The sequence below is a fragment of the Trachypithecus francoisi genome, unplaced genomic scaffold (assembly GCF_009764315.1).
Source record: "Trachypithecus francoisi isolate TF-2019V2 unplaced genomic scaffold, Tfra_2.0 Lachesis_group7, whole genome shotgun sequence".
Classification (NCBI taxonomy): Eukaryota; Metazoa; Chordata; class Mammalia; order Primates; family Cercopithecidae; genus Trachypithecus; species Trachypithecus francoisi.
Genome location: NW_022681472.1, coordinates 25,225,554 through 25,241,841, shown reverse-complemented (window position 1 = coordinate 25,241,841; position 16,288 = coordinate 25,225,554). Strand labels below are relative to the sequence as shown.

The window sequence follows — 16,288 nt, the reverse complement described above, 5'->3', positions numbered from 1 at the left end:
GGATTCAGGGGACTGGAATGGAGAGTTTGTGGAGACTGGCTCCAGAGGCAAGTGAGCAGTGCCTGATGGGTAAGGACCTCGTAAGCACCCAAGTAGTAAGAGGGGCCAGGCATTATCATAGCTATGTTCTCTGTAGACAGATGACCTTTTAAATTATTTTTATTTTTATTTTTGAGACAGAGTTTCACTCTTATTGCCCAGGCTGGAGTGCAGTGGCAAGGTCTTGGCTCACTGCAACCTCCGCCTCCTGGGTTCAAGCCATTCTCCTGCCTCAGCCTCCCGAGTAGCTGGAATTACAGGCACTTGCTAATTACATGCCTAGCTAATTTTTGTATTTTTAGTTGAGACAGGGTTTCACCATGTTTAGCAGGCTGGTCTCGAACTCCTGACCTCAGGTAATCCACGCACCTCGGCCTCCCAAAGTGCTGGGATTACAGGCGTGAGCCACTGTGCCCAGCTGACCTTTTAAAAATCAAAACTGTCTCTTTCAATTTATTTATTCAGCAGATTTTTTTTGAGTACCTAATCTGTGTCAGGCACTGGGCTGGTGGTTACATTCTGAATAACTGAGATTGCTGGAAGTCTGCCCAGAGCAAACTTCTCAAAATAAAGCCCTTTCCTGACTGGCTTAAAATCTTCATTTGATATAACTTTAAATATCTTTGAAAATAGCACACTCAATTATTAATGACTAATTGTAGGAATCATTCTCTCAACTGTGACCTTTAGTAGCTGATAACAGCACTTTAATAGAAACTTATTTTACAAAATGAATTTTCACTTTGCAATGGATCTATATTCTTACTTGATTGAATTCAGTATTAATACTTATGATGCTACTTGCATTCTGCTTACAATTGATGGGAATGTGTTGACTATTTATGAACTTGGAAGCTTGAATGGCAGAGTTTGGAGGTGAGGAATCGTAGTTAGAACGTGGCTACCCTGTTAGGGAGGGCCAGGGACCTCTGATTGCTAAGGAAATGTTGAAAGGGGACTGAGAAATTGACCCGCGGGGCATCATGCAGTCAAGAAGTCCAAGGTTCTAATACTACAATTTCATTCTATTCTCTGTATTTGCTTCCTAGTGCTCTGCAACGTGGCAACCTCAGGTGAATTTAAGGACAGAATTCTGAGTCTAATAGCTCCTGTTCTACTTTTCTTGGAAAGCTTTCCAATACACATTCATTTCCCCTCTCTGAATTTTGATAGCACTCATAATCTGTACCATATAATCTAATATTTAATTATATGCATTTTGTATTTCTTAGAGGTTGTTTCTTATATTTTTGGCTTGCTTATGAATAGGTTGTAGGTTCTTGAAGGCAAGGACTAAGTTTAAATGTCTTTGTCAGTAACCCTTATACGTGGTGAAGTATTGTGAAGGCCAGCTAAGTGGGCAGCAATACATTCTTTTTTTTTTTAAGTCTTGCTCTGTCACCCAGGCTGGAGTGTGGAGTGCAGTGGCCCGATCTCTGCTCACTGCAACATCCACCTCCCAAGTTCAAGTGATTCTCAGGTAATCCCCGAGTAGCTGGAATTACAGGTGCACACCACCATACCCGGTTAATTTTTGTATTTTTAGTAGAGACAGAGTTTCACCGTGTTGGCCAGGCTGGTCTCAGACTCCTGTCTCAGCCTCCCAAAGTGCTGGGATTATAGGTGTGAGTCACGGCACCCGGCTGGGTCAATACATTCTTAAGTGTTTGTAGAAAAATATTTGAATATTCTCAATAATTTAAAACATATTTCACATGGGATATTAATGCTTTTCTTATGAGAAAGAAATGTCTATATTGGTCCATATAACATGCTATAGTCTACATTATTTTTCTATTGAATTTATAATTTAGTGACATATCATAAAATAAACATCGTAGAAGGTTAGCAGTGCTAGCAGAACTAACTCATTGGTGCTCAAAAACACTTGAAGGAAATTCTAATCAGGTTGCTGTTTATAATATTCAATATAACACTAGTATAATTATTGAGTAAATTTCTCATTTATATCACAGAAAGGGAGAATTCCTTCATTTTCTTAGTTTGCTCAACTTCCCACTGCTTTACAGTTGATTACAAAAAGTTTTCTTGAGAATTTTATCACCACAAACTTCTACTTTACTAATTTGTTCTCACTCACAAAAGAAAAGCCATAAATGCTATTCACATTTTCCAATTTTTTAGGTGGAGTGGATTCCTCCTTTGTGCCATTGCAATGTTTCTTGTGATATTCCCAATGTTTACTTTTCCAAAAAAGCTTCCACCTCGACACAAGAAAAAGAAAAAGAAAAAGTTTTCTGTTGATGCTGTTAGTGATGACGATGTTCTGAAGGAGAAATCAAACAACAGTGAACAAGTGGACAAAAAAGTTTCTTCTATGGGATTTGGAAAGGATGTCAGAGGTAAAGTATACCTCTTGAATAAATACATGCATGGTGCTTTGGTCAGTGCTACTCAAAGTGTGGTCCCAGGCCAGTGCTGTCTACCCACTGTCTGTGGTTGGCTTGTGGCCAGATAAGTACTAAGACTGAGAGTAAGTGTTGCAAAACTTTTAGAAACTTGACAGAGTAATTTTTTTTTGTGTTGCATCTAATAATAATTTAAAAATTAAGCTTATATTTTATGTTATTTAAAATTAATTTTTAAAGAATTCATTTGTGTATTTTACAAAAGTATCAGTAGATGACAGACTAGAAATAATAATTTTAAAAAATGGCTTTTCCTCATACACAGTTTGAGAAGCACTGATTTAGATCATAAAGAAACAGATGTCTATATATGTTATTGACTATAATTAGAGATGTCTGATTTTTAAAATATTAAAAATCAAGTGCATTGTGCCATGGAGGGTTTGTTTCAGAGGAATAATAGTGGCTTTGGTAGTGTGGTTTGATGCCTACATAAGTATAAAACCTACCACTAGAAAGGGATCTCACTTAGCAGCTGTGTCAAATGCTTGCATGTGGGCTCAGAGAAGGGTGGCCAGGGGATGGGCCTCCAAACCCAGTGTAAAAGCATCCAGAAGGTCTTGGTGATGTATAGTTTATTTTTTTCATTTTTATTTATCTTAAAAATGCTGATTATATTAAGCTAGATTAGGCAATCTATAACCTAAACAATTTGAAGTGATCATGACCAGACAATATTTGTTCAGTGTTTCGTATATCTGTTGAATGACAATAAGTCCCTTTAATTCTAGAAACCTATAATGTGATGCTCCCATTAGTTTCAGTTTTGTTTCCAACATTCTCTGAATTGATTTTTTTGGTATAAATTATGAAGCATAATATTTATCAAGTGCTTTCATCAGTCAAGGTTGTGTTAGGTAAAATTTACCTAGGCACATTATCATCTCATTTTGACTGTATACACAGTGTGGCCAACGAGGAACATTTCCAGCCTAGAATAAAGTTACTCATATGTTACAGACATGTCCTTATGACCTAAGAATAATAATAGTTAGATTGAACCTTTTTTAAAGACTATATTTTTTGAAAGCAAATGAAGTGCTATTTCATTGAAAATGCTTCTTTCCAGTTACATTTTAGATTCGGCCCTCTCCCTTCCCATGATTTTGTGACAGTGTGCACTTTCTGGAACTGTACATGACTTCTTATGCTCTAATAACATAAATTGTTCTCTGGACATTGGCATGGCCTGATCTCTTCCCATGTGCACTGGCCCATCATTTTTGTGAACCTGTTATAGACCATTATGGCTACTATCAAAAGAGTGATTTTTTTTTTCACAACTCAATTGAGACAAGGTTGATGTCAAAGAATTTAAAACACAGTAATAGTCTTTGTGATTCTTTTTTTTTTTTGAGATGGGTCACCCAGGCTGGAGTGCAGTGGTGCGATCTCCACTTACTGCAGTCTCTGCCTCTCAGGTTCAAGCAATTCTCCTGCCTCAGCCTCTTGAGTAGCTGGCATTACAGGTGCCCGCCCATGCCCAGCTAATTTTTGTATTTTTTTTTTTTTTTTAGTAGAGATGGTGTTCCACCATGTTGGCCAGGCTGGTCTCGAACTCCTGACCTCAGGTGATCCACCTTCTTTGGCCTCCCAAAGTGCTGGGATTACAGGCGTGAGCCACCACGCCTGGCCAGCCTTTGAGTTTCCATTTATGGAGACTATAAAGTAGACTCAAAGGGAGAAATAAAGTCATACATAAGATAAAATTATATGTTTTATAGCTTAGGGTTAGGTGACTTGAATATGAAATATATCATCTACTGGACAGTATAAAAAAGGGGGGAGAAGATTGATGTCAAATATCAACAGCAGATACAACTGTTGCTGGGAATGAAGTTCTTTTGGAAGATGCAGTGTAGACAATGCTATCAATGCCCTGTCCACATTTTTGGACCCCACCGTTTTCATGGCGGAGGTCCACTAACTGCCGGGACTGAAATTATTTGCCTGAAGGATTTTCATTGTGGGCTGAGAAAACTGCTTGGCTCCTGCTTGAGACGGTTTTCAGGTACCAAGGAATGAAACCCCTGGCCTCCCATGCCCCAGATAAGTCTTAAGCAGATGACTGGATAAGCACCGCAGCTCCTGCCCCTCTTGGAGGAGGCAGTTCTGAGGTGTGTCTCTGTGTCTTTCGTGGGCTCTCCTCCCTTCCAGTGCACTTCCCCCATGCTCTCCACCCAGCGTTCCCTGAGTTGCCCAAGTAAATTACCTGGACGTGAACTCTTGTCTCAGGTCCTGTGGGGAACCCATACTTAGACATGCAGTTTCAAAGCGATCAGGGCCATTGAGAATTCAAAAATGATCTTGGAAATTGAATCTATACACTATTTTATGGGATATCTTGTTGTACTGCCAGGGGTTGCTTTTCTTTGTCTTCTCTATGCTCAATTTGATGGTTCAAGATATTGTCTTTTAAAAACAAGAATAAGAGGAGTCTTTGAATGGTGATGGGTAGTTGGTTTATAAAATCTGTTTCTATTCTGATTTTCTTATTAGTATTTTTGATAAAGTCTCCTTTTTTTTACCCTATGCCTTGATTATCATGACTAATCCTACTTCTGCAGCCAAATCTCCTGACTGGGACACACAACTGATTCATTTTATTATTTCCACTTGTACTGGATTCTCTAATCATATCAAGACTGGAACTTCAAGAGACATATTATCTTGTTAGAAAGAAATACTGTTTTAATTGAATTATATTGAGAATGTTTTGCTAAAAATGACATTGATGATATTAAAATAATATTCAATTAGAATATTTAAAATTAATTCATTTTTACTTGTATACATCTATTTCCTTTAGTGTATCTAATACATATCACCTGAACAAAGTGATTAGTATTTAAGATAATTTTCCAAAGGACAAATTAAATCCCCAGGAATCATTCTGCTATTGACATCATTGTTTTTTTTAACAAAGCTGAGATTTATTATTGAGGTTACTTTTGAACAAAGCTGATATTTATTATTGAGGTCTTGCCTTAAAGAATGATTCATAGAAAAGTTCATTTTGAGTTAAATCTGAGTTTGAATCCCAGATCCTGTTTTCCCTTCTATTTTCTGGAGTAGGGCTTCTTTTGGTCTTAATTTTTAAATTTTTTATTCTATTTTTATTTTATTGAGACAGAGTCTCTCTCTGTCACCCAGGTTGGAGTGCAGTGGTATGAACTTGGCTCTCTGCAGCCTCAACCTCCCAGGCTCAAGTGATCCTTCCTGGCTCAACCTCCCTAGTAGCTGGGACTACAGGCCTGTGCCACCACACCTAGGTAATTTTTGCATTTTTTTGTACAGATGGGGTTTCACCATGTTTCACAGGCTGGTCTAGAACTCCTGGGCTCAAGGAATCTGCCTGCCTCAGCCTCCCAAAGTGCTGGAATTACAGGTGTGAGCCACCACACTTGGATTTTTGGTCTTTATTTCATATTTCAAATTTGAATACCAATATTAGTACCTTCAGAGAGGAGGTATAAGTTGGTAAGTTATAATTTCTTAAACAGAAAATTATTGGCCAGGTGCAGTGGCTCATGCCTGTAATCCCAGCACTTTGGGAGGCTGAGGTGGATCAGCTGAGGTTGGGAGTTCGAGACCAGCCTGGCCAACATGGCAAAACCCAGTCTCTACTAAAAATACAAAAATTAGATGGGTGTTGTGGTAAGCACCTGTAATCCCAGCTACTTGGGAGGCTGAAACAGGAGATTTGCTTGAACCCGGGAAGTGGAGGTTGCAGTGAGCCAAGATTGTGCCACTGCACTCCAGCCTGTGTGACAGAGGTGAGACTGCATCTCAAAAAAAAAAAAAGAAAAAGAAAATAAAAGAAAATTATTTGAGCCATACAGAATGGTGCCCTTTTGGGAAGTTCTATTGCAGAGAATGTTAGAAGAAAATATAAGTCCACCTCCACATTTTAATGACAGACATTGAGAAAATCTGACTCAGTGTTTTCATACTCTTATTATAAATTATGCAGGAATAATGCTGATTTAAGACACCACAAAGGGGAAAGTAGAATTCTCAGTGTATCTGCATTACATTCCACAAAGAGATTAGCATTGATTCCATAAAAAATCTTACCAATAAAAATAAACACTTAAAATATTTAAGCGAATCCATTTTCCTGAGGTTTGAGGTCCAGCATTTTAAAGCACTCCAAATTTAACTGGGCAGCTTTCTATCTAAAAAACTTTTGGTGGTAGTTAATCATAAGAAGGATTTTACTTTCTATGTCCACTTTTTAATCTTTGAAGCTTAATTGCTTAGTATTATTAATTAACCATAAAATTTAACAGATTTTTTCTCTGCTAGAGTTTTGTCTGTTCGAGTGCAATATATTTAAAATCCTAACTAAATAAAATAGTTGCCCTGAGGTGATAAACTGATTTAAAGAGGCCACTGAAAGTTAGAGAATTTTGCTCATGGAAGGATAATGCTGGTATCATTAAATTCACTGAGTGTTCACTCTATAGAAGGTGTTGTACTCCATGCTTTTGTTATAAAGTTGAGTGAGCCATGGCTTACCCTCCAAGAGCTTAGAGTCCACTGAGGGAGCCAGGACAAATACAAATGGAAATGTATTAAAGACCACAAAAAGAGAACAGGTGCAATGGTGTGGAGGTTCAAGGCTGCAGAAGGAACATCTAGTTCAGGGATCAGGAAAAGTTATGTGGAGAAGGTGGGATTTGGGATGAACCTTGAAAGACTGGGAGGATTTCAGTAGGTGGAGGCGGGTGTCAGGAATATTCAGGCAGAGAGAGCAAAGGCTAGAAACTGGGACTGTGTAGATGTATTTGAAAGTGCTGAACAAGCAGTTTGTAGCTGGTGCGTTGGATATATGTAGCAGAGGCCTGGGAGATGAGGTTGGGAAGGTCAAGCAGGGCATATGGTGGAGAGCGTGAGTTCTAGCGTGAGTTCTCTGATTTCTTTTCTAATGAGGAATGGGGAGGTTTGAGCCGGTGTTTGGTAAGAGTGGAAGAGGTAGATTAGGGAGGAGGAGGAGCAGATTGTTAGGAAGGGGCACAGGTAGACAGCTGCAGACAGAGCCCGGTGGGGAGGTTTCGACTAGTAGAGAAGGAAAACACAGCAGCCTGCTAAACTGGCCCTGCTGCTTTGACCCTTGCCGCCTTTCTACATGCCTCCCACTCAGCAGCTAGAAATGTTAAATTGCCACTCCTTTGCTCAAAGCTCTGTGATCTCCCAGCTCATTCACAGAAAAGTCCACTTCTTTGTGACCTATGATTTAACCCCTGGTTACCTCTTCAACTCTTTCTCCTTTCAGTCCCATTTGTTTATTGTGTGTTCTGTTTCAGCTGCACTGGGCTCATTGTTGGTCCTCAAACATGCCAGACACAGTCTCACTCCAGGACTTTTACACTTGCCACACATGTGCTGGGAATGTTCTCTCACTTTCCTCAGTGAGCTTCTCACATGGCCCCTTTCCAGTGAGGCATTCCTTAGCCACCCTGTTAAAAATCGCTGACCTTTCCTCCAAGGCTTCTTACCTCCATTCTGCCTTTAGTTTTCTCCTTAGCACCCATCACTCACCTACCATGGATTGTACTTACTTATTTATTGCTTCCCCAATGAGAAAGTAAGCTCTATGAAGACAGGGTTTTTTTTTTTTTTTTTTTTTTTTTTGTCCATTACATTTCTGCTGAGTTTACACCACCTAGTAAGTACATAGTAAATATTTGATGAATGAATTAGTGAACAAGAGGAGGGAAGAAGGAGGTCATTTCTTTTTCTTTCTTTTTTTTTTTGAGACCATCTTGCTTTGTTTCACTCTGGAGTGCAGCGGTGTGATCTCTACTCACTGCATACGCCGCCTCCCAGGCTCAAGCAATTCTCCTGCCTCAGCCTCCCGAGTAGTTGGGATTACAGGCACCCGCCACCATGCCTGGCTACTTTTTGTATTTTTAGTAGAGATGGGGTTTCACCATGTTGGTCAGGCTGGTCTCGAACTCCTGACCTCAGGTGATTCACCACCTCGGCCTCCCAAAATGTTGGGATTATAGACATGAGCCATTGCACCTGGCAAAAGAGGTCATTTCTTTAGGATGTGACAACTGATATGGGAATAATGGAGAGAGAGGTACCAGAGGTGGTTATAGGGTTTGAACCTCAGATAATGGGGAGAGGAGCTAGTTGAGAGAAGCAGAAGGAATAAATTCTGAACTTGAGCTGCCTAAGAACACCCAGAACCATTGTATATGCTCCTTTGCTAGGTGTTTTGGAACAAGTATAGTATGAATGTGTTCAGGTCAATTTTTGACCCAGCAAAGAAGAATCACTAAAAGCTACAGGCCTGGGCCCTGTGCTCTTAGTCTTTCTGCATACATACTTCCTTTGCTAAATTGCCCTTTATTTTGTGTTTGCAGCTTTATTGAAAGTTGCTGCTTGAATTTCCCATATTTGCCATAGGATGGTTGCTCAGTGCCCTTTATATAAAACCCCTTTCCAAAGATCAATGGTTCTCGAACCTAGCCTACATCAGCATCACCACAAAGACTCCCTTAAACCCAGGTCTCTAGGCCCCAGTCCACAGTCTGTGATTCAGTAGGTCTGGAGTGGGGCCTGAGAATTAGCTTTGTTTTTTTTAACAGTTTCCCAGATGATACTGAAGCTGTTGGTCCAGGAACCGCACTGTGAAAATCACAGCTCTAGAACATAGTTAGGAAAAACTTTGTTTTCCGGGAAGAAAGTAGAATGTTTCTGCATTTCTGATAATGATGATTATACAGCTTTTTGCTTTGATGGCCAGGAAAGTCAGAGTCAAATCTGAAACCCAGGAAAAGTCTTACGGCCACATTTAATTCTTTCCCCCAGTTTGGATGCTCTGCTCTATTTACGTTTTCTGTGTATCAAAGTCTTTGTTTCTTTTCTGTCTAACTTTTATTTTATTGTATATATGATTTCTGGTGGTCAGCCACATCTTTAGATTTGGACTTGCAGCTTAGGAGGTGAAAAGTAAATGGTAACAGTCCAGGCAGAGAATCCCTAAAAAAGAAAGCTCTTTCTATATACTCAGCAAAATAACTGTGGGGTGACTCATCAGAGTAGCATCTCCTTAGAAAGATATTCGAAAATACTCACAAGTGCTGATTTAAACCAGTAAGGTAGTACTGTGGCCAGGAGCCACTAATGATGTCTTTGAGGCCCTGGCAGCCATCATTTCTACCCCCTTGTTGTAGGTAAGTGTCTTGGGCTCGATGTGCTAAGCTGCAAGGTGACTGTGGTGTGCTAGTGTCATCTAGTTCCTGTCTTTTCCAGGCAAGCAGCAAATGCTATTTGACGGTGTGTTTTGGAGGGGTGGGAGGACATAGAGTATCTTCATGGGGCCTTAGATTGGGAAACCCGTGGGGTCGTTTCTTTCAAAGAAAATGAGCAGGAAATGAGGGCATGTACATCCTGTGTTGGCCATGTTGCATACGATAAGCAGTCTTGGTTTTGCTTTTACAGAAAACCCTGACTAAAAATAGTTTGATTCTTCTGGATAACAGGCATGGAAAATGTGTATCTGCCAAATGCTCAAGAACATACAGGATCATGAGAAATTCACAGGCCATAAAAGTTACTAAGGTTTTCACTGCAGGATGATCATATGTTTTCACCAGCTTTTTGGTCCACCAGAAGGCCTTAAAGAATACAAATGATAGGAACTACAAGATTAGAAATAATGGAACATTTAAATAGAGTCGTCCCTTGGTATCCATGGGGGATTGGTTCCAGAACCCCTTGGTGGATGCCAAAATCCATGATGCTCAAGTCTCTGATATAAAAATGGTGTAATATTTGCATAAAAACTACACACATCTTTAAATCATATACTTTAAATCATCTCTTGTTACTTATAATGCCTTTATATACTTTAAATCATCTCTTGTTACTTATAATTCCTAATGCAATGTTAATACTATGTAAATAGTTGTTATATGGTATTGATTAGAGAATAAGGACAAGAAAAAAGTCTGTATGTGTTCAATACAGATGCACCCATTCATTTTTTTCCTGAGTATTTTTGATCTGTGGTTGGTTGCATCCACGGATGCAGAATCCATGGACGCAGAATCCATGGATATGGAGGGCCAGCTGCACTTTAAGTACTTATAAAAGAAGAGGATTAAGGAGTTTCAAGAGATGTTAAAGGCTATTCAATAATTTGTACCCATGAGATTTTAATGTATAGAGATATCTGAGTGATGACATGATGAGGTTAATACCACTGGTAGAATAAATTACTTATACTTCCTAAGAGAAGGGGGCAGGCCCTGCCATGCAGGACCACAGGGGGAGCATCAGGTTGGTCAGGAGGCAGAATCAGAGTGAGACCAGAGTCTGGGCCACAGCCTTTATTGGGATTTCCTTGGGAAAGAGCTTAGGATTGGCTAGTTTGAATAATGTCCATAGGCTCTGGGCTACAAGGATGGCCTCCAGTTGTCTGGTACCTGAACCTGGGCGATTTAGGACAGGTGAAGTGTGTGTGAGTTAGATAAGGAGGTGGTTGGGGCCACCACCTTGGGATTGGTTGGTTTGTTTATGAAAGGTATGCTCCCAGTGGTGGCTGAGCCCAGTGCTATCTCTAAGAAGTGGCTGTAGTCCTGGGAGGGCAATCTGTCCCTGGCCAACAAGCTTTTTAAGAAGTCAAAGCATTATAAAATATATAAATTTACAAACATGATTAACAGAGAAGCTTATGTGTTCTAGCTGGAGTATCCGCTCACTGGCCTCCTTCAGCCATAATTATCATGTGGTGTTCCCTCTTTCTTTATTACACCACTTTTCCTCCTCCCCGCTGAGGAGGCCTATGCCCTCAAGGCAAAGGCCTTGGTACTGCTCATGTTCTTTACAAATAACCCTGTATTTTAGCAGTATCACATTATTTTAAAATTTATCAATAAAAATCCCCATCTTTTATATAACAATGACCTTCCACTCTGGTTGCTGTCATCTTCATTCTTGGTCTCTGTGCCCAATGTGAATTTTATGCCTTGTTTGACGTGAGTCCCTTTAAGCTGCCTTTATCTGTCTGTTTGATCATTCTTCTCTCAAAATGTACTTTTATATAAGAAATGGGTGTTATTTAAGACTTTTAGGAAAGGACTAGATGGGTTTCCAAATGGAACCCAATAATTTAATTATTGAGATAAATGACTGGCAATATCTATCCTAAGGAAATTTCTCTTTTTTTGTTTTTCTTTCTCACAAATATGTTTATTGGACAATTACTACAGGACTAAGAACTCAGGACTCATACATGAAAAGTTACAGACCTTGCCCTCAAAGGGAGGCAGAAAGGAAAGTAGACACAATATTAATATGTTAAGTCCTAAAATGGAGGTATGTACATTCTAAGGTGGTGGAAGGAAGAGGAGAAAGGAATCCATGTTGGCTGCCTGAGTCAGGGAGGACTTTCAGGGATGACACATTTCTGCATCCTTTTAAAATTGCACCTTTTAAAACAAGATCCTAAAAGTAATACATGTTCATGACAGAAAATTTAGAGAATAAAATAAAAGTGAAGTGCAATCCCATTTCTGAAAATAAAATGCTTAACTTTTTTAATAGTAAGAAAGTATTTATATTTTGAAACTAGATAGATGTGGTGGTTGCACAACATTGTGACTGTACTAAATTCCACTAACATTTTCACTTTAAAATAGTTCATTTTATATTCTGTGAATTTTGGCACAATAAATTTTTTTAAAAGGGTATGTATTTTAGTTGAATTTAAACATAAGGAAAATAAACTGCCTGGGCTACTAAATTTTAGATAAATGTTAGTATGTCTGGATATATCCGTGTCAAAAATTATGAAAAGCATTAAGACGGGCCAGTATGTTTGTTTGGTATTTAATACTCATAATTTATACCTGGCTAGAAATGTACATTTGGAGGTAATAAAATTTAGTCAACTGTTTCATAGTAATACTAACTTACCTATCTTGTATAATAATAAAACAAGCACTAGTCCTTATCCCACCCCCAGTTTAAATTTTAAAAAAAGATGTAAAAGGAACAAAATTAATATCTAATTTTACTTTTAGAGGGGCTCTTTAGAAGAACATAAAAGAAAAGTCGGTGTGGATGCACAATGTCAGTGGGTAAAAACAAACACGCAAGCAACACATCCTGGGCATGGAATTTTCTTGCAACCGGAAGAAAAAAATCAGAATATTAATGAAGGGTAAAAATATGGTGAAACTAATTAGCCTACAGAAATTAGTATTTATAATTATGACTTTGAATCTTGAAGGAAATGTCTGATTATGCGATGCATTCTCTAGTATTACCAGTTAATACAGCAAAAATATTTAAAGCTTTGTTGCTTAAAGAGGCAATCACTCAGATATCTGAAAAATTAAGCATACCTCTTTCTCAGATATGCTGAATAAAGGACAATATTGAGTATTTTCTGTTTCTCCTGTTAGTATTTTAATTTTTCTTTAATGGACATTTTAGTTTATAATCTTATCTGACACCACTAAGGATTTGTTAGCATTAAAGAACCATACTTTAAAAAGGAGCATAATTTTCTATTTTCAGTGAGTTCACCACTGTGAACCACCTTTTGTCTTACGTTTTCTTAACTCTTAACCTGCTCCATATGCCTCTTTGGAATGGACTTCATTTTCTCACAAGTATATGGCTATTGTTTTAGTACAAATTATTCCAGTGATATAATAAAGAATATTAATAAATACATTCTAAGTATATTTTTTGAGTGCCTCCTATAGGCCAGATGAATGCTGGGAGCTGAAGATGTACAGATACCCCAAGGTCCTGCAGTCAGAGCTTTTATAATCTCCTGAAAGGAACAGACAGGTAAACACATGCAGCTACCTAAGAATTGATGACTAGAGCTATGGACCAAGTACATGGGAGCACAGAGAGGGAGCCCCCAGACTGTCTAGAGAAGCTGTAAATGCTTCCAATAGGGGCAGACGCCAGTCATGAAACTTGATGGATGAGTTTGACATTTGCCAAGGAGACCGGTGGGAAATCCACAAATAGTACAGAGATGAAGTAGACCAGGCCATGGATGAAGCTTGGGGCAGGGCAGCCATAGGACTACAGAGTGGAAGGGCAGGCAGCAGCCCGCTCTCACAGGCCTGGCACACTCAGTGGTGTTCATGGTAACTGGGTCTTCCTCTTTTGCTTGGTCAATCCCTTTGTTGGCGTACGTTTTTCAAATATGTCATTAAAACAAAGTTTGTTTCAGTAATCTAACACAACAGCAAAAAGACATGATACAGATCCTTTCAGGTTGTAAAGAGCAGAAGCCAGTTCAAGCCACCTGAGATACTGGGGTTCTGGCGCAAGACTCCAGGGGAGAGCAGAAGCCCCAGTGGCTGGGCCCCTGGCTGATAGGGATGTGCCCATTGCCATTGAGCCCCACAGTCACTCTGCAGACTCCACTGTGGCTCCAGGGTCAGTTTTCCTTACTTTTGTCCCTCACTCAGTCTTCATACTCCCTGACTACTTATCCCTTTATAGTCTTTAATGCAAACACTCTAAGGGAAACAAAGTCAAGGGGTTTTTGGCCAGTCTTTGCTCACAGAGTGTGCCTTAGGCCTCTGGTGGCTGTTGGGTTGCCTGTAGGTAGCACCTCTGAGTCCAGCCTCCTTCCTTGGTCCAATCAGCTCATTTGGGGCTATCAGGTCCTATGGTAAAAACCTTGCAGCTTCTGTATAAGGAGCCACAGAAGAGGGGTCTTCCAGTGTGACAGGGACTTGCAGAGCCGTCTGTAGCCTGGGATATATTTCTCATCAAACTAAATAAACTCCCAGGAATTTCGTCTCTCTGCCCGCTTGAAAAGATGACTGCACCTTTCAGGTTCGCTGAAGTTGATGCTCATCCAAATAAAGGCCTTTTATAGTACTAGTTACTCCGGAGGCTGATGCGGGAGGATTGCTTGAACCCTGAGTTTGAGGCTGCAGTGAGCTATGATCACTTCATTGCATCCTGGCCTGGGCAAAAGAGGGAGACCCTATCTAAAACAAACAAACAAACAAACAAAAAAAAAATGAAGACCTTCATCTAATACAAACTTAAATTGTGACTTATTTTATGAATGAGCATAAAATATTCACACATGTTGGAACATGTTTGGCTAATGGTCAAAAAATTAGAAACATATCAATACCTTCTGCCTTATATCATGCTGTGATCAATGGGGTTTGGAGAATAAATTACGGCCTCTGCCCTCACTGATACTGATCCAGTCGCTCCTAAACACCATCCCTTATCAACTTCCATAAGAATCCGGTCACGGCCAGGCATGGTGGCTCACACCTGTAATCCCAGCACTTTGGGAGGCCAAGGAGGGCAGATCACGAGGTCAGGAGATCAACACCATCCTGGCTAACATGGTGAAACTCCGTCTCTACTAAAAACACAAAACATTAGCCTGGTGTGGAGGCACTTGCCTGTAATCCCAGCTACTCGGGAGGCTGAGGCAGGAGAATCGCTTGAACCCTGGGGGAAGAGGTTGCAGTCAGCTGAGATCATGCCACTGCACTCCAGCCTGGGCAACAGAGCGAGACTCCAACTCAAAAAAAAAAAAAAAAAAAAGAATCCACTCACACCACCCATCTCAGATTTTCTGAATTTTGACCAAAGGCTTTGGAGGCCACTGGGTGCACCAGATTTATTGCAGCACAGCTCTGTTGTGATTGGAGTGCAATTTAACACCAGGTCCGTGTGCATGGGATGATGGGGCTGCCTACACTGTCATCACTATGCACCTGGAAGGAGCAAATGATCTGCCAATGCTATTAACACTTCTTTTCAAAGTGATTTCAGAGTATAGACCACCTCTTGAATTTTGGTGCTTTGTGTTGAATTTTATTCCTACTTTACTACCGCTTAAGGTATTTCCTGGTTTTAGTGCCAGCTTGAATTTATAAGATTTCCTAGCATTAAATGATCAAAAAATGATAATCACTATCATTATTTCATCATCTCTCCTTCATCATGCTTTTTACTGCATCTTTGGTTTTACAATAACACAGTTATAAATGACACCAAGAAACTGATCTAAAATACATTCTGTTGCATAAAAATTAAGTATTTGGTTGCAAATTTAGGAAGGTTTAATAACATTTTGCTAACTTAGTCTTCTAAATTTTATGTTTTTGAAACAATTTTGAATTTACATGAAAGCTATAGAAATAGCACAGGGCACCAGTGTACCCTACATCTTGATTCCCCAATTGTTAACATTTCTGAGAAATTGAGGGTATGGTACTCTACTGTCCCTAATACTTCAGTGTATGTTTCCCAAGTACAAGAACACTCTCCTATGTAACCACAGGGCAGCCATAAGAATCAGGAAATTAGGCCGGGCGCGGTGGCTCAAGCCTGTAATCCCAGCACTTTGGGAGGCCGAGACGGGCGGATCACGAGGTCAGGAGATCGAGACCATCCTGGCAACCACGGTGAAACCCCGTCTCTACTAAAAAATACAAAAAACTAGCCGGGCGAGGTGGCGGGCGCCTGTAGTCCCAGCTACTTGGGAGGCTGAGGCAGGAGAATGGCGTAAACCCTGGAGGCGGATCTTGCAGTGAGCTGAGATCCAGCCACTGCACTTCAGCCTGGGCCACAGAGCGAGACTCTGTCTCAAAAAAAAAAAAAAAAAAGAATCAGGAAATTCACGTGGACCTGGTGCTACCATCTAAACCACAGGCCCCAGTCAGATTTTGCTGATTATCCCAATAATGTCCATCATGTCCAAGATTCAATCCAGGATCACATGCGTTTAGTTTTTGTGCCCTTTAGTCTCCTTCAACCTGAATCAGTCACTCAACCTTTTTTGTTTCTCA

General features: G+C 39.9%; 1 protein-coding gene across 4 annotated transcripts in view; it reads left to right on the top strand.

Moving 5' to 3' along the window:
* The window catches only part of SLCO5A1 (solute carrier organic anion transporter family member 5A1), a 163,980-nt gene that overhangs the window by 72,217 nt on the left and 75,475 nt on the right, over window positions 1–16,288 (top strand). For all 4 annotated transcript variants that reach the window (XM_033202419.1, XM_033202417.1, XM_033202418.1 and 1 more), the window contains one exon: window positions 2,185–2,402. In XM_033202419.1, the coding sequence (XP_033058310.1) occupies window positions 2,185–2,402 (218 nt within the window). The remainder of the gene's footprint in view (window positions 1–2,184; window positions 2,403–16,288) is intronic.